Source organism: Brassica napus, chromosome C4 (genome assembly GCF_020379485.1).
Source record: "Brassica napus cultivar Da-Ae chromosome C4, Da-Ae, whole genome shotgun sequence".
Taxonomy (NCBI): Eukaryota; Viridiplantae; Streptophyta; class Magnoliopsida; order Brassicales; family Brassicaceae; genus Brassica; species Brassica napus.
In genome coordinates, this window is record NC_063447.1 from 42,523,639 (window position 1) to 42,541,047 (window position 17,409).

At 33.4% G+C, this 17,409-nt stretch overlaps 2 protein-coding genes across 6 annotated transcripts; one reads left to right on the forward strand and one right to left on the reverse strand.

Moving 5' to 3' along the window:
* Positions 1-3,270: 3,270 nt before the first annotated feature.
* On the reverse strand, positions 3,271-5,076 carry LOC111202200 (14-3-3-like protein GF14 psi). Of its 3 annotated transcripts, none has more exons than XM_048754761.1 (5): positions 4,903-5,076; positions 4,104-4,582; positions 3,890-4,012; positions 3,669-3,785; positions 3,271-3,573 (listed from the first exon to the last, which is right to left on the reverse strand). In XM_048754761.1, the coding sequence occupies exons 2-5, from the start codon at positions 4,575-4,577 to the stop codon at positions 3,514-3,516; spliced, it is 774 nt and encodes a 257-aa protein (XP_048610718.1). In that variant the 5' UTR covers positions 4,578-4,582; positions 4,903-5,076; the 3' UTR covers positions 3,271-3,513. The 3 variants fall into 3 exon arrangements, with proteins under 3 accessions (XP_048610718.1, XP_048610720.1, XP_048610719.1); XM_048754763.1 differs by having other exon boundaries at positions 4,104-4,641; positions 4,903-5,008; XM_048754762.1 differs by having other exon boundaries at positions 4,104-4,693; positions 4,903-4,975.
* Positions 5,077-6,825: 1,749 nt separating this feature from the next.
* Positions 6,826-8,657, forward strand: LOC106429450 (ATPase GET3C-like). Of its 3 annotated transcripts, XM_022694654.2 has the most exons (8): positions 6,826-6,983; positions 7,066-7,134; positions 7,203-7,280; positions 7,347-7,424; positions 7,497-7,595; positions 7,755-7,912; positions 7,995-8,084; positions 8,258-8,657. In XM_022694654.2, exons 1-6 carry the CDS (start codon positions 6,939-6,941, stop codon positions 7,875-7,877), a joined length of 492 nt encoding a protein of 163 aa, XP_022550375.2. In that variant the 5' UTR covers positions 6,826-6,938; the 3' UTR covers positions 7,878-7,912; positions 7,995-8,084; positions 8,258-8,657. The 3 variants fall into 3 exon arrangements, 1 of the variants encoding a protein (XP_022550375.2); XR_002655052.2 differs by lacking the exon at positions 6,826-6,983 and having other exon boundaries at positions 7,064-7,134; positions 7,214-7,280; XR_007322494.1 differs by lacking the exon at positions 6,826-6,983 and having other exon boundaries at positions 7,065-7,134; positions 7,214-7,280; positions 7,995-8,102.
* Positions 8,658-17,409: the final 8,752 nt, after the last annotated feature.

Below are 17,409 nucleotides of genomic sequence, written 5' to 3' on the forward strand. Positions count from 1 at the left end.
CTATTTTGATGCAATTATGTTGAAATCCTTGGGATTTTCATCCATGGCTTTTGAATCTGATTTCCTTCAGTTGGTAAACTTATTAATGATTATTGAAAAACTTATTAATGATGTCGAAGATTGGTCTAGCATGGCTTTCTGAATGATTAATTTGCTCATATTCGTTTCTCTTTTCTTCTATTGAATGTAAATCAAATAAATGTATGCGCAAATCTCTTTTCAAAAAAAAAAAAAAACTTGAATAAGAAACTCTATTTTCTTTCATGTAAACTTTTCGATTTCTCTGGGTAGCTTCCATGGCTAAACATGTTCTAGTTGATTTAATAAAATATGGTATTTGCGGTCGAGAAAAAAGATTGAAATCCAAAGCCTTTTTCTTATAGCCAGTTCTCAGTTTATGTTTTAAAAATATACTAGATTTTGACTCGCGCTTAAAAAGCGCGGATTTTTCTTTGGATTTTAAACAAGATTTGTGAATTAGTATTTTAAAATTGTTTTCTAATATCATGTTAAAAAGTCATATTATATTGAAGAAAATTTTTCTTAAAATTATATAATTTACCAATTAGTTTATTTAAGATTTTGTATACATGATCTTATATAACTCTCTCTTAGGCCTAGACATTTACCAGACCCGGAAATTAAACCGAAATATAGGTATTATTTGGGTTTCGATCCATGGTAAAGTACATATTTTTCTGGATCCGCGGATCCTTGTTCGAGTCCGGATCCTACCCGAGGGTTGATTAGTACCCGAAGTACTTGAAATATTTTGTGTAAATTAGGTATATTTAGATATTTTGAGGTATTATATATACTTTTTAATTTTGGGTTCATATTTCCGATTACGGGTTTCGGGCAAAATTCCATATTTAAAAAACATATTTCGGGTATTGAAAAAATTTGGGTATTTTTTCGGTTCCTCTGGTCAGATTTTAGGTAAATTTAGGGGTCTTTTAGGTATTTAAATATTTTTTGTATTTATTTGATTTTTCAGGTTTTTTGGTGTTTTGGTATTTTTTAGGTTTTTGGGTACTTCGAATTTTTCGGGTCTTAAATACCTAAACCAATCCATTCCCATTTTTTTAACACATCCAGTCCTGTTACATATCCAAAAATTATAGGTGTTTTACAGGTATTTGAATTATGAATCCGAACATATCTGAACCTGAAAGAACCGACCTGGACACATACCAGAAATTTTCAAATACCTAGTTATGTCCAGATTTTTAGGATTAGAAGAACTCATACCAGAAAGAAACCGATCCGTACCCGACTCGAATGCCCTAACCTACTCTTTGATTATTTTTGTGTGCATTTTATAAGACCTTAAGATTTATTTAGCAGATTTTTTTGGCTAATTTAATTGTATAGATTTGTAAGGTTTTTAATAGTTTTTAAATTTATCTTAAATAACATTTTTTATTATAATTTTTTTATAGAGAATAATTTAATGTAAAATATATAATTTTGTTTTTAACAGGTGGTTACTTAAGTTTTTTTTATTAAATTTGATTTTGTAAAATATTTGGAATAACGTATGATATATGTTAACTTTTAAATAAGTTTCAAAATATATTAATTGGTTTAGAAGTCGATAGTATAGGAATGATATTGTTTTGGTTCGTGGGTTAGTCAACCAAAATAGTTGTATTATTAGCAAATTGTCCAAGTAAGATTACCATAATATTTGATATAAATAATATGGTTAACTCACTAAAAGAAAGGAGTAAAAGTTGGTATATACGGTGTAATGTTATAGACTAACATTTTGTTACAAAAATATAAGGTAATACCAAAAAATAGATAAGTCTAGTGAAGGAGTCCAAACAACCTTTCATAGGTTGATTTTTTAGAACTCTTTCCTTTTTAATAGTATTGATATATATATATATATATATATATATATATCTTTTATATACTAAAACACAAGTCATTTGGCAAATCAGAATCTGATATCCAGCAAAAAAAAATTTAAAATTTTTTTTAAAAAAAAACTTTTCCAAATTTGATGAATTTCCAAATAACTAAATCCCTAAAATTTCTCGCATTTCACCACCACGTTAAAAAGAATCACGATTTGAAACTGCTAATCTCTTATATATCTTTCAATCTCTTATTCTTTTACTCTCTCTTTGATCTACCGTTATCTCTTTTTCATCTCTCTTTGTCATCCTCCATAGCTTCATCTTTTTCATTTTTCTCTCTGTTCAGATCTTCTACTGATGCCAAAATTTGTTGTACATACAAGTTGAATATGGCACTTGATTGTACTGTTTCAAAGCTCGGTCAGCAACTGAGGTAATAATACGTACAACTCTTTTATCTACATAATTGGTGTTTTACAGATCTTTGTTATTTATATGGCTAATCATTTGTAAACTATTTGCCTTGCTTTTGCATACAACAAAAACAGAAACGAAGAGGGAAGAGGGAAAAAGGAAAAAGACAAACTAGGCTTTAACAAAAATGAAGCATTTTTGGGCCAACGGATAATTAAGAGAAAAAAAAGCCTAAACTACAAACAAAACGAAGGAACAATCAGAAGAAGAGGTTTTGATAAAAGGTAAATGCTTTTACATTGTTTACAAAAGATCATATTGCTGAACTGTTTTTCTACTGTGAAATAGGTTTTACATCAATATGGTAGATTGGAAATTTCCTTCAATATATATGGTGAGCAATTTGATATTTTTTCTGGTCTTTTGAAATCTTTCTTGATATATATATAATTTTATAGAATGGTTGAAAAAATCTAAAGTTTGGAACTATCCATCTATACTTAAACTATTCATTTATACTTAATAACAATATATTTTATATTGTATTTGTAAGAAAAAATATTCCCATGCGAAGCATGGGGTTAATACTAGGATATATATATATCTTAAAATCAACCTGATAAACGACCTCGGAACCTGATAATTTTGCTAGGAAATCATTTATGCTAATGGAGATTGTTCCACGACTGGCCTCACTTTTTGGAGGCTTTTGTAAACAAAGATAATGAATAATAAAGCACAGTAGTCGGGAAAGAAGAACTGGATTATGATCCGGTCAAAATGGATAAAACGCCACAAATCGAACCTCAAATTTCCCAAGACTAAAAAATCCATAGTTCTTAACCACCAAAGTCTTCCACAAGGCAATTTGCAGGTTTTAAGACATTACTTGCAATCAGTTGAACAAAAAAGGACATTACTTGCAATCCAAAAAACTACATTTACTACAAGCAAAAGTACTTGATGGAAATTTTGAAAGACTAATCAATTTGAAAAATTTAAAGCATGTGATTAAACATGTTTATTATTGTCACACTAGAGGATCATTTGTGGAAATTTCGAGGAATCAATCGCAAATTCGAAAGTAGTTTTCAAATTGTTTCCCAAACAAACAAAATAAACAAACTCAAATCAAAAGAGTATCTGATAAGAATCCTGAGCTTATCCCTCACTCAGATTATCACATAAGGAAGTTTCTACCCTTTATAAAACGACTTCCTCTTCTTCAGCGTTACTCTGCTGCACCGCCTTCTGGCTTCGATGCCTCCTTTATCTCATCTCCTGCTTCGTCCTATCAACCCACAAAGAAACAATCATCATCAATTACAGAACTAACAAGCACTCAAAACACACAGTGAATAATATAGCATTGTATTCAAGGCTTACAGTCATGTCAGAAGTCCAGAGAGTGAGGTTGTCTCTGAGAAGCTGCATAATCAGCGTACTGTCTTTGTATGATTCCTCTCCCAATGTATCCAGCTCAGCGATAGCTTCATCAAATGCCTGCACAACCATAAGAGCTCATACAAGTTTTTTTTCAAAAAGTTAACAAGACAGATTTGACATGAAACAACAGAAGTTAAAGAAGATGGTTTGAGAAACCAAACCTGCTTAGCGAGGGTGCAGGCACGGTCAGGCGAGTTAAGGATCTCATAGTAAAACACAGAGAAGTTGAGTGCAAGACCAAGCCTGATCGGGTGAGTTGGAGCTAACTCAGCAGTCGCAATGTCCTGCAGTACATTATTACAGGAAATGAAACAACAACAACAAACAAAATCAATCGAATGTTAGAACAACCTAAGGAAGAAAGAATCACTAAACCTGAGCAGACTTGTAAGCAACCAAAGTGCTCTCAGCAGCATCTTTCCTCTCATCACCAGCCTTAAACTCAGCAAGATACCTGTGATAATCTCCCTTCATCTTCAGATAAAACACCTTAGACTCAGCAGGCGAAGCAGAGGGGATGAGATGAGCTTCAAGAACATTCAAGATCCCGTCGCAGATTTTGCTAAGCTCGGTTTCAATCTTCCCCCTGTACTCCTTGATGATAGCAACGTGTTCTTCGTTCCCTTTGCTCTCTTCCTTCTGCTCAATGGAAGAGATGATCCTCCACGAAGCCCTCCTCGCTCCGATCACGTTCTTGTAAGCAACGGAGAGAAGGTTCCTCTCCTCGACAGTGAGTTCTTCAGAGTCGACGGTTTTAGCAACTTTCTCCATGAACTCAACCATCTCTTCGTAACGCTCGGCTTGTTCGGCTAGTTTCGCCATGTACACATTCACCTCACGTGACGACATCTTCGCTGAGAAAATCATTCAAAGCGAGCTATCACAGATTAATCTCATCCTCTCAATGGCGAAGCTATCACAGATTAAGAAGAACACATTCATGCTCCTCAGCAAATCGATCTGATCTGATCGATTCACAGAATGATATAATAAAAAAATCATTGAATCAAACAAGCTATGCATCTTAGATCTAAAACTCATTCACTGGATTCTAATTAAGAACACCCTCGATTCTCTCAATGAAACAGCGATAAAAAGAGCGGAATACATCACACAGTCATGATCAGATCGATTCACAGAATGATAGAATCAAAGATCAGATCTACAGGCTTACCTTGTGAATATCTGTGTCGAATTGCTAGAGAGTGGTTTCAAATTTGGAATGTGGAAGAGAAACTGAATCTGATGCAATGCGAAAGTGGTATAAAACCGAGTTAAGAGCTCCACTGAAAGTTTCCACCAGCCACGTGTCCTTTCATCCTCCTAAGTGCTAACAATCCATTTGCTGATAAATGGGCCGACTAAATAGCCTGCTCGGTTTTTTTTTTTTTTTTTTTTTTTTATTAACGCCTGCTCGGTTGTTATTAGATCTTTGATTTTAGGTTTGAATCGTTTATAACAGTTTTAAGAATAAACTAGAGTTTAATCAGTACAGATATTTATTTACATATAGTAAACATATGAAATTCTTTATAACATAAAATATAATCGTTATATATTACAAATTCAGTAAACGTTACGCAGATGCATGTTTACGTCAAATAAAATGTACTTCAGTTTTAGTAAGATAAATAGATATGTCTCTAAGTTTTTAGATGTCCGATAAATTAAACTTCGATTTTTATTTTTGGAGAAAATATTAAATTAGAATTTATTTGTTGTATTCTTATAATTCAGATATCTCTATAAAATTATAATAATCATCACATTATTTAACATATATTTGAAAATGACTTTATATGTTTTAATAAAACATTTATAATTTATATATTGTATTTGAAATGAAATAACGATGATATCCATAATATATAACATTTAAAGTTCGTATCTCACATTTTAAATAAATTTGTTTAACATTATTGTAAAATTTGGTTAGAGAATAATCTGGTCATAAAAATAAGTTTGGTAAGTTTGGTTGGATTAGATAAGAATCTAACAAAATAAATAATTTATGGTTAATAAATTAATAGTTATTAGGAAAAGTGAATGGTTATTTCTAAAAGATCATTCATTTTTAATAGAATTGAAGCGTTAAGCATGCGGAAACTTTTTATTTTTATTTTTAATCGTTTCCTGAAATTTTATATTCGAAAATTCTTGTAATTATAAATGTGAGAGGTAGTCAATTTTTGACAGCGAATTGAAACGGTTGACATCTACGATACTAAAAGGAAGATATAGAGAACAGGGAAACTGTCCACGTCACTTATTAAATTCCTCTAATCACAACATTTCATTAAAACATGTCAGATGGACTTGGACTTGAGTTTATTGAGTTTGGGACAGAAGTCTCGAGTATCTACGGCTCTCCCTCTTCGTCTTCTTCGCTTGATACCACACTGATTCAGTTCGATTGATCCACTACAACTCCGGGATCTCAAGTTCCACATCATCTCGGGGTCTCCCGGTTTCAACCTCTCCGGGATGTTTTCTGGAGAGTATGACCGAGTTGAGCGGTTCGTGTCGACGGCGGCAAGGGTTCTACAACATCGTTCTTATAGACTTTTGGATTCTTGCAACGAGAGTTTTTTTCAGGTTTGAATCACAATGTTTGGGTTGAAGAAGCCTCTGGAAAGACTTTCCAAGCATCATAAGACTCCGAGATGGGTTCGCTTGACGAAGATTATCAAGATGATCGTAATGAACTTGCCCTTTTCTTTACTGGACCATTTGACTAGGGACATTTTGAACTCATGTTGCTACTGATGATATCGGGCTGGGAACATTGCAGTTTCTGATGATGAGATACTCCAGAAAGCATCTGGCGAGCCATTCGTTTGACCTCCACGAAAAGTTCCCACCTTCTCTGGCTTCTTAAATTATATTGAGTTTGACTCCGAGAAATCCGTTAGAAGGTGCGTTGTTACCTATCCAAACTAACCAAGTAAGACATTCCAAAGTACGATTTGTTCCCTTTTGCTTACAAATCTCTTACTAAGAGGTTTTCTTACCTTTTCAATAAAATGGATGGTTTGAGAGGGACATGAGCTGTATGGGTGCGAGGATGGGGCTAGGGATGTTTGCTGGGGAGGTTTGTATTCTCTTTTCTTTTATACTTTTGTTGGTTTGGGAAAACTTTGTAAATGTCATAGAGATGCGTTGTCCATTATTTTTTGTAGTTAGGGAGCTTGAATCTTGAAGATATGCTCAATGCTGCATCACCTGATATTTGACGAAATAGCAGTTATATCCAAGGCACGTATGTTGAAATCCCCTGAAGATGAACTTTGTTTTTTATAACTAATGTCTAATGTTTAGATCTCTTGAGTCTTGACAGGTTCTTCAATTTATGGAGTCACCAGAATACAATAGGTTTACACATATAGTCTTCGATACTGCTCCCACGGTTAGTATATAGTATATTCTAAGTCTAGAGTATTCCACTTGGTGGATTCTGTTATAATTTCCGTATAGTGTTCTTGCAGGGACATACTTTGCGGCTTCCTTTTTCTGTCCAATTTCTATGACTCTTCAATTGGCAAAATAACAAAGGTTTGATGATTCAGTTTTTTATCCTTTTGTTATCTTTAGCTTAGCTTAGCTATATTTGATATTCAGCTCAAGAAGAAGATCACTGCGGCAGCTTCAGCATTTACGTCCGTCTTTGATAAAAAGGAGATGCAACAACAAGGACCTGTAAGTATAGGCCTTTTCTCCTGAATCAATACTTTTTTCGAATTCTTCTAAAGATTCTTTTTTTTGAGACAGTCCAACGAGTTGGACCAACTGAAAGATAGAATGGAGAAAGTTCTAAATGTTTTCTGTGATGTGGACACTACTGAGTTTGTCATTGTAACCATCCCAACGGTAGCACCATTCTCTTACCTGTTCATAAAGATCATTAGTTTACATGTGGTTACTGAGACACTTAATTAGCTTTATTCTTCTACCCCATTAAGGATAAATTTGAATAGGACTTGGTCTCTCCTTCTGGCATATTCACTTGGCTATTACCTTTCCTTTTAGGTCATGGCAATAAATGAGTCTTCGGGATTACATGCATCTTTAAGAAAAGAAAATGTGCCAGTTCACAGGCTTATTGTTATACAATTGTGTTTGTTGCATTCAACTGAGTTATGTCTAAGCTGACAGGTGTCAGGGCTGCAGAGGTTACAAACCCTATGGTATCCTCCATAAGAATATTATAATCTTTGTTTACGGTACCATTTTAATTCATCACAATTTATTGTGTTTGATCAAATTTAGGGACAAGATGAACAAGACCCAAGAGGCTATCAAATCCCTCAATTCCTAAAGACATTGTTGGAAATACATACATATTCCATCTCAAGCTCAGTGAGTTCAATTTCTCGGGTAATCATAAGTCCTTCACTATTGCAAGGATCTTCGATCCCACTGATAGGATACCAGGACCTTTTTTTGCTCCACATGTACATCAATAAAAATAATATATTTACTTGACTCCTTATATAACAAAAATAGTAATATGTTCTACTGTTTCTCAATAGGGTGGTGCCCACAACCCTGATGATGATAAGCATGGAAAGAAATGTGCTTCTTCCAAGTTCCATTTTGGTGTCTCCTCTGGCTGTAATCCCCCTGAGGGTGGTGACGAACCCAAGGAACCATCTGATGCTGAGGGAACCATACCAAACAGTGAGCAATAGGAATCAATTTCTGAGGACGTTTGTGACGTCGCCCAAGGTTCACCAGAAGGGAAATCCACTGAAGAAGGCCCGAAATGCATAGATCTTTGAAGGAGATGATATGAGGAACTAAGCCAATGTGTTGACATATGCTTTGTCTTTTTTCACTCGGTTTATGTTAGGACAGAAGGTCCCCTATCTAATTTACAATTCTGTTGCATTTGTTTTCGTTTCCAGTTGCTAGACGTTTGAAGTTTTTTAATGAGAAAAAGACAAAAATAGCATTAAATCAAGTTTATGTTCCCAAACTAGCACTCAAGGTCAAAAGTTACAAAAATAGCACTTAATGTTTTATCAAAAGTCACAAAGTTAGGGTTTAGAATTAAAGGGTGGGGTTTAGGATTTAGGGTTTAGGGTTTAGGGTTTAGGGTTTAGAGTTTAGGGTTTAGGGTTTAGGATTTAGATTTTAGAGTTTAGGGTTTAGGGTTTAGAGTTTAGGGTTTAGGGTTTAGAGTTTAGGGTTTTGGGTTTATGGTTTAGGGTTTAGGGTTTAGAGTTTAGGGTTTAGAGTTGAGAAATGAGGTTTTGGGGATAAGATTTCAAATTTTGAAAAATAAAAAAATTAAAATTTTCAAAGGATAAACTTAAAAATGTGCTATTTTGGTCATTTTAGTTTTTGAGTGCTATTTTTGTGATATAAACTTATAAATGTGCTATTTTGGAGATTTGACTTTTTTTAATATTACTCTTTTCTTATTTTATAATGAACCATTCTCATGCAAGACAGGACCCAATACATAGATGAAACATATAATCAATTTGCTCTTGGTTATGTCGTCATTATAAGCCAACTCTTAATCAAATGCCTCTGCGTAAAAGGAAAACTAAGCAAATAATGACAGACATTGATAACATATTTTGCATAAAAAATCTTCGAACAAGGAATGTGATTCATACAAAGGACCAGAAATCCCACCATGGAAATATATAAAAGTTTCCCAAATTCCTAAGAATAGCAATATCTACGATAGTTTTCTAATTTTCCATACAGTTTACTTATTCTACCTTACTTTCAGACTTTGACGAAACAGAACATCAGATATTCAGTAACTTGATTTCGCTCATATGCTCAAGATTTATTAAAATGTGTAAGAAAATTTAGTCAACCTACAAATAACCTTCATGGAAAACAGAAAACATACAAAAGTTCCTTCTATACTGTTACGTTTAAGTAAGGCCCTCTTTACTACCTCCGCCAGCTTCAATCCTCTCACTAATCAACCGAACAATCATGGACTGGGTCTCCTCCTTCAGACATGAGAACTCTGAAGAATCAAGCAACTGCATGAAGCTATTGCTTTCTCTGTTTTCATTGGCTTTGTTTTGCGATTTCAGCATTTACTCTCCCCACTCCATCTCCAATGTTGTTTAACTACTGCAGCCAAACAGAAAAATACAAAAACAGGGCCAGGAACCTCGGGGCTTCTCATCCAAAATTGCTTGACTAAGACGTTCTCTAATTATGGACCTCCGTCATCTTCTTTCAAATAAAATGTGTCGACCAGATCCACATTAAAATCATCACATGTAACAACCAATTATAGAAAAAATAAATATATTATATTATATTACATTACATAACTATGTAACCACCGATTAAGCTCCAAAACTATCTTTCATAAACAGGAAACTCTTAAAGAAAATCATATTTAGTAGAAATATGCTAACCAATTTATTTATGCAAACATGTTAATGGATAGCTGACCATTGTAGATTCCCATTTACTTACTAATATAGTTGTAATGGTTTTTTCCTTTACTTTCGCCGCATGTACACAAAAATAAGTTTGTTCATTGAATTATTTTCCTACTATATAAATAATTGTTACTCAAACATTACGAAAACCCATTTGAGTTGAACAATAGATGTTGTCAATGATCCGAATATTATAAAACATAGCCAACCGTCAACCAAAAGAACCTCTTTGATGTTAAGCGTTCATGACCATCAACAAATTTTAATTACGGATATAGGAAGCTATACTTTATAACATTAGCATAACATAAAATAGATCCAAAAAGTAATATCACAAATAAACAACAATCCGCCATACGGGCGGACAAACCCCTAGTTATTTATAATTGTTATCAACAGTTAACAAACACACAATTCACAAACATATCTTATTTGCGGATGGTAACAACAAAGCTAATCAAACCTTTTATAAAACAATTAGTCTAAACACCTTATTGATAATTGAATAAACACAAGAGAAATGGCTTGAAATATCATAATTTGGCTATCACTTTACAAAAACACTCTAGTATTTAGGTTTATGTTTACTGGTTATTGTTTAGGGTTCAGTATTTAAGGGGATTATAAAATTCTTTAAGTGTTTTATAAATTATTATTAAATATTTATAAATGATTTAGAAAATTTAATGTATTAAAAAATTTGTGGTATAAAACTACATTTTAAAGATACTAAAACCATATCTTATCTATCAAAATGGAAATGTTTCATGTGTCATTTTTAAAGTGAACAGTATTTGAGAAAAAATCTTATAAAACAACCAAATCCTAGAATTTTAGGGGGTGATTGGTAGTTGCTGTAGGTGTTGTCCACAGTCCTATTTATTTCTAAAGCACCAAATTCAGAGCAATCAAACTTTAAATTTTTTTTTGAAACCACAGCTCTTGAAATAACCTACAGCTGTACAAATGCTCTGCGGAGCCAAATATCCAAAGCAATTTTTTAGTGCTTTCCATAAAATTCTACAGCAGTAAAATCTAAAGCCACAGCAAAAAGTCTACAGATTTTTTTCTACAGCAAAAATTTTAAAGCTACAGCCCTTACCAATCAGACCCATAGAAAATATTTATTTTAATTATTATATTCTATATATTTCTGAATTTAGTACAATACAAATACTTTTTAATAAACATATCAATTTTTCTAAACCTTACAAATATTCACATGTAACATTATTGATATTCCTATAACAGCTAAATTTTCTTAAAATTTTTATCATAAACTTATATCAACTGATATAATTTATTAGGCCTGGGCGTTCGGGTCTTCGGGTCGGGTTCGGGCCGGTTCTTTTCGGGTCCGGGTCGTTTCGGATCCTAAATATTTAGATTCAATAGGTACTTAAAAAATTTCGGTTTGGGATCGGGTCGGTTCTTCTCGGGTCCGGGTCGGTTCGGGTATATAATTAAAATACCCATAAAATACCCGTAATTTTTCGGGTCCATATCGGGTCCGGGTCGGGTTCGGATATTTAGGATCTGAAAAGGACATGATATACCCAATTCCATCAACTTTAGTTGAATATTTGTCATATATATCTAAAATTTTACAAAACGACTTAAATGAAACTATTAATAATTAAAATAAAATATTTTAAAACTCTAAATTTTACATTTTAAAGCTTTATATTACTTTAAAAATGTTAAAAAATAATAAAAAATGTTGTTAACAAAAGATATTTCAACTAAATCATAAAATAATATATATAAAATAGAACACAAAAACATCATAGTTTTAGATATACAAGTTTTTAAGTCGGGTACAAATCGGTTCTTATCGGGTCGGGTCTATTTGGGTCGGTTCTTTTCGGGTCCGGGTCTATTCGGGTCGGTTCCTTTTCGGTTCCGGTTCTTTCGGATAAAAAAAATTTAGACCCAAAAGGTACTTGTAAATTTTCGGTCCGGTTCCGGGTCGGGTATTTTTGGGTCGGTTCCGGTTCGGGTCTTCGGGTCCAGGTTAAAATGCCCAGGCCTATAATTTATATTCCATGAAAAAAGTCATGTTATTTTAGGTATTTATTTAAACATCATAAATTTTCAGATTTAATACAATACAAATATTTCTATAGAAAGCCAAAAGAATATATATACATATATTTTCTAAAATTATTGAAGCTGTTGTAAATGAAGTGTTGGGGAAATACTTCTGTTATCATTACTGTCGACCAGAAGGTCCATATATATACAAGGTATTAGACCGTCATAAGGTCATGTTTATCCTAACAAGATAAGGATAAGGATAAACACTATGTTACAGATATACATGGAATATATACTAGATAAACACATAGTCTCTGGTTGTCTTTATCATGTCCCGGATTGGGCCTGCAGTACGGGCTGGTCCATGGTCGATCATCATTTGGTTTATAACACTCACCCTAGATCGACACATCCTGTACAGGTTCGTTGCATGCTTAATGCTGCCTCATTAAAATCTCTCCTGAAAAACCCCAAAACCAATGTGGCAAAATGGGAAACCAAGGACAGGAAAAATAGTATAACACATGAACTCCCCCAGATGAATGCATCACTGTAGTAGACGCATTCCCATCTGGTATCCGAGTCTTCTTGAACGTTGAAGTTGCCTATGACTTGGTGAAGATGATCAGCTGGATTCTCCTTGAATGAACTTGTAAGTCTTGGACGTTGGTATGTCTTTTGGAACTCCATTAAGATGTGGTCAGGATGTACATCTTTGCTGCTGATCACTCCATGTCTTGGTTTAACTGATGGTGCTTCAAGGGTGCTCAGATGGACTTCATAATCTGCAATAAAACTTTACTTGCAGGTCTTTTTTCATGTCCCACGGATTATCTTTGGTTATATGGCTTTCCCAAAACGTGGACATTCAATATATATTGAGTCATAGACCCAGAACACATACGAACAACTTTACTTCATATCTTTCGTTCATTCGGACTTATATCTCTTCGTATGTGCCAATGGCTTTATCCATTGTAACCAATCATTCTTTATTTTCTTTTGTTGATCCATGTTGAGCTATAGACCTTGTCTATATTCGTTCATAATCATGAGTGTCTAAGGTCATACCATCAATAATTATTTGCTGCAATGAAACTCATCACACAATGAATTCGCAGTCATACACTCATGTCCTTTGTACATGGTTATCGATCTTTTCTTGCTTTAGCAATGCTTATAATCATTAAGCCACGACCAGACATCCTTCTGGTCACTATCCTGGTTTATGGTTCTCACTTAGACATGCTGACTTAATCATACACACACACACGGCTATGATTTTTCTAATCACTTTCCATATGTAAAACATAGCCTGTTTAATCAATCGATAACTTGTATTATTGAACCTTTGAACCATTAAACATTTTTCTCTCAGTTGGTCTTTATTATGATCACAAGGAATTATAATATTTTCTGTATGGACTGACTGCACTAAGTAAATACTTAGTTTTTCATATTACTTACAGCTGCTGTATATTACAATCCATAAACAACTTAAGAACAAAGCTTGTTCTATGAGAATTTCTTTCTCATATTTCTATGGTACGTTGATACATTTATCTAGTGATCCATTTGCTGCTTACTACACCATTATTTCTTTAGTAAATATCCAGACAAAATCAAACTTGATTTTATGTAGTAGCATCCACCATATAGGAGCATATCTCTTTATAAATTGTTCATTGGTCCTTGTGAGTATCCTTGTGTAATCAAGCTATACTTGAATGTTATTTAGAAGGAACATGGACACACTATACCATGTGGTCATGTCCTTTAATCTCACGGAATTTCTTATCTCACAAGATCCATTCACTAGTTTCTTTCTTAGATGGATTTTTAGTATGTACATGGTTACTACGCCCATCTGTCTTATAATTACTTTGAATTCTTTGAACGCCCCACGTCCCTATATAGGTTTTATGAGTACTCTACGTGGGTTCATGATCCTCAGGTTATATCCTTCAAATCCCAAGTACTACAATCTTTTATGAGCTCTTATGTATGTAAATACATCTTTGGTGTTAACACTCTTTATCTTTAGTTTCATACTGTTCCAGACATGATCTAATTAGATTTTGAGATCTTATTATCCAAGACCTTTATACCTTGCAGTTTGGCGTCCCAAACTACATGGTCTGGTACCTTAGATGTGTGGTTGCGCAACCTTATTTCTCTGTCTGAACTGGTTTCTCTTATGAACTCGAATTTGTACGATTCTGAGCACCTTTCATTACTTTCCGAGGTTCCTTATTATTTGGAACTTATTTTTCTATCTCTAATAGACATTGTAGCAACTTGATTGTGTCTCTTAGACATCTAATTCGGGGTGCTTAAGCTGGTATGACATAGTCATTTTTTCTTTTCGGGTCAGTGTGTCTGGCATATATTTCTGCTAGCTTTTATATCTTTTGATCATATTCTTTTAGAACGTCTAGATCATAATCTTTGGTCTGAGAATCTTGCCAAGACAACTATGGTTGATACCATTATATTTCTCTTTTACTCTTTACTCTTTATCAGCCTGATAACTTTCTCCTTTCAAAGTTGGATAATCGGATTACTATCTTTTGTAATCTGTGTTCTTGGCCACTTGATTAAATCATCCATGTTTGGCACAAGATACATTTTAGTTTCGTGGAGGAATTCTTATTTATCTAATATATATTCTCAATCCTCATCTGAGGTTCCATCTTAAATGGCACACATATATGTGGTGGAATATTCGTATTTTCTTAAGATGGTTTGTGTATATGTCTAGTTTATGACCCTTAATCATTCAGAGGTGAGAATGTCTATGCTTACATGTATGGCCTGATGTAAATCAATATTTATATACATAATGTCCTTAAGCTTTAGGCTGGACGTGGGTGATGTACCATTAGTGAGGGCTTTAAAGCTTTCCAGCCGTGTATATTATGATTGTAAACCATGGAATCCGAATTTATGATATGATCATGGACTGTGGGTTTTAGACCTTTCTCCCCCTCATGAACATACTCATAATTTCGTAGTGCTTAGGACACTCATAATTTCGTAGTGCTTAGGACAGTGGAGCCTTAATTATTTTAGTGATTTTCCCTTTTGTGTACTTATATCACATTGTGAGATTTTATGGGATCACTTTTGTGCCTTAATTAATTTTTCATCATGTTTTGGATCAAGATGGCTAATCTGGTCATGCCATAAGTGTTTATTTCGTGGTGAACCATACTGGTTACCATGGCTTTATGCCTCTTTCATACTGATCCTTTGCATAGAATAAATCAGTAGAAAATATGGGTATAGGCATTCACAATGCTTTTAGGCGATTTTTCAAAAATCTGAAAGGAATCGTATTTTCTTTGCTCACTGGTTCAATGTAGAATGTTGTAAATCTTTGTAACTCAATGGGTCTGAATAATGTCGTGTCTTTTGCCATTGTCAGTACCAATTAATTGATTTCAAGTGATTGTAGGAAGGTAAAGTTGAACCTATACAATCAAGATGAAGTTAAATCTATGCGAGAAATCAATCTATCAGTGAACTAACTCATTAGTCTACACCCAACAATTCATTTTATGTGATTGCAGGAAGGTAAAGTTAAACCTATACAATCAAGGTAAAGTTAAACCATGCATGAAATCAACTATCAGTGGACTGATTATCCTTTTATTAAGGTTTTGTTTGTTATTTAATCAAGAATCATCAAGCAAGACGAAGCAAGATAATATATAAAAACAAAATCGTTTTTATTATTTCAATAACATAAATGAATAACAAATAAATCAAATCAGATATGAAAACATAAAATCAGAATGTCGGAAAATTATTCAAAACAGGTCTTAATCAAGTAATCTTTTTGAAATTTTTCATGCTTCATATCAATGCCACACACGGACCAAAAGAAATTTTTTTCTCTAAATGATGCATTTTCTTAAAACCATACGGTTTAAGGTGTAGATCAATGTATTTTTCAGATTTAAGGTCCTCTTATTTCAAACACAAGGTTTCAAGGCCTTTAGGGATTCTATCTTAGATGATCAGGAAAATGTTCCATATTTTCTTCATCCCATTGGATCGGATCATTTAGTATAATGATTTTTTTTTTTCAGTTCAGATCAGATTGCTTGAAAACTATGAATGATCTATATCCCTAACAGTCGAGATTTCATGTTCAGTATGCAATATTAGTATGCAAACAATATGCAATCAAGCAAACCAATTCAATCATGAAATCAGGTTAGAATTTTCGAAAAATATACCATATATTTATTATTATTTTTTTTCGAAAAATAATCAAATAAGAAATTATTGTGACTTAAAAAAAATAAATCAGGAAGATTTGATTTATTCAAGCAATTTATTATATATTTTTCGATTTAAAAATAAATATATTTTCTCAGATATATCTCTGATATTTCGATTTTAAATATTAAAAAATATTTTTTTCAATCCTAATCAAGTTCTAGTCGTTATCAATCATGAGGAAAACAAATTTCTCAGACAAGAACATGAGGTAAAACCTCGGATTAATTTATGAAACCATGATCAGATTTTCAAAAACAATTATGTAACATGCAGTCCTTAACAGTTCTAGTTGATTCAGATCAGATAAGAACATTAAACAGGACAATAATGATAAGTTTAAGCAAGTAACAGTCGGTTTCTTTCAACATATAGCAGTCAGATTTTTTAAAAAAATTGTTTAACTTTCAATCCTAAACAGTTCTAATGTGAAACTATCATCAGAAAAAGTTTTAAACAATATTAAAATCAGTTTCAGATTAAGAACATGTTCAAAACAAGTTCAGGTTCGAGATTTTAAAGAGTTTATGGTTTCTGGTTTTATTTTATTTGCAGAGACATGTTGCTAAATATAGCTACATGGCTGCGGATGGGGGTATTTAATACTTTATGGGTTTTAGATGAGTTTTCGATGATACCTGAAAACTTTTGATAGGTTGATCGGTCTATCAGTTAGAGATCTTCCTGGTTAGCTGATGGATTGCTCGAAATTATTGTTTTTGTTGCTGCTTGTTGGAATAGGAGACTGGTACATGGTTGAGAGAGATTTTGGTTTCTGGAACAAATTTTCCGCCTGTATTGTAGCTGAGCGTGGGGGCGCGTCCGAACTCTGATTGATGCGGGGTTAGCGGCGTTGGCTTCGTCTCGTCAAAAGCTTTAATTTGGTATCTGGCTCGTCGTCTGGATCCACCGGAGTTGAGGGATAGAGCTGTTTG

What these genes read in the sequence shown, in the direction of transcription:
- LOC106429450 (XM_022694654.2), top strand. Translation starts at nt 6,939, where the DNA reads ATGCTGCATCACCTGATATTTGACGAAATAGCAGTTATATCCAAG. An exon ending in CAATTGGCAAAATAACAAAG is followed by an intron (nt 7,281 to 7,346) that starts GTTTGATGATTC and finishes TTTGATATTCAG; the next exon opens with CTCAAGAAGAAGATCACTGC. An exon ending in TCATTGTAACCATCCCAACG is followed by an intron (nt 7,596 to 7,754) that starts GTAGCACCATTC and finishes CTTTCCTTTTAG; the next exon opens with GTCATGGCAATAAATGAGTC.
- LOC111202200 (XM_048754763.1), bottom strand. Translation starts at nt 4,595, where the DNA reads ATGATTTTCTCAGCGAAGATGTCGTCACGTGAGGTGAATGTGTACATG. An exon ending in TTGCTTACAAGTCTGCTCAG is followed by an intron (nt 4,013 to 4,103) that starts GTTTAGTGATTC and finishes AATGTACTGCAG; the next exon opens with GACATTGCGACTGCTGAGTT. An exon ending in TCTGGACTTCTGACATGACT is followed by an intron (nt 3,574 to 3,668) that starts GTAAGCCTTGAA and finishes GTGGGTTGATAG; the next exon opens with GACGAAGCAGGAGATGAGAT.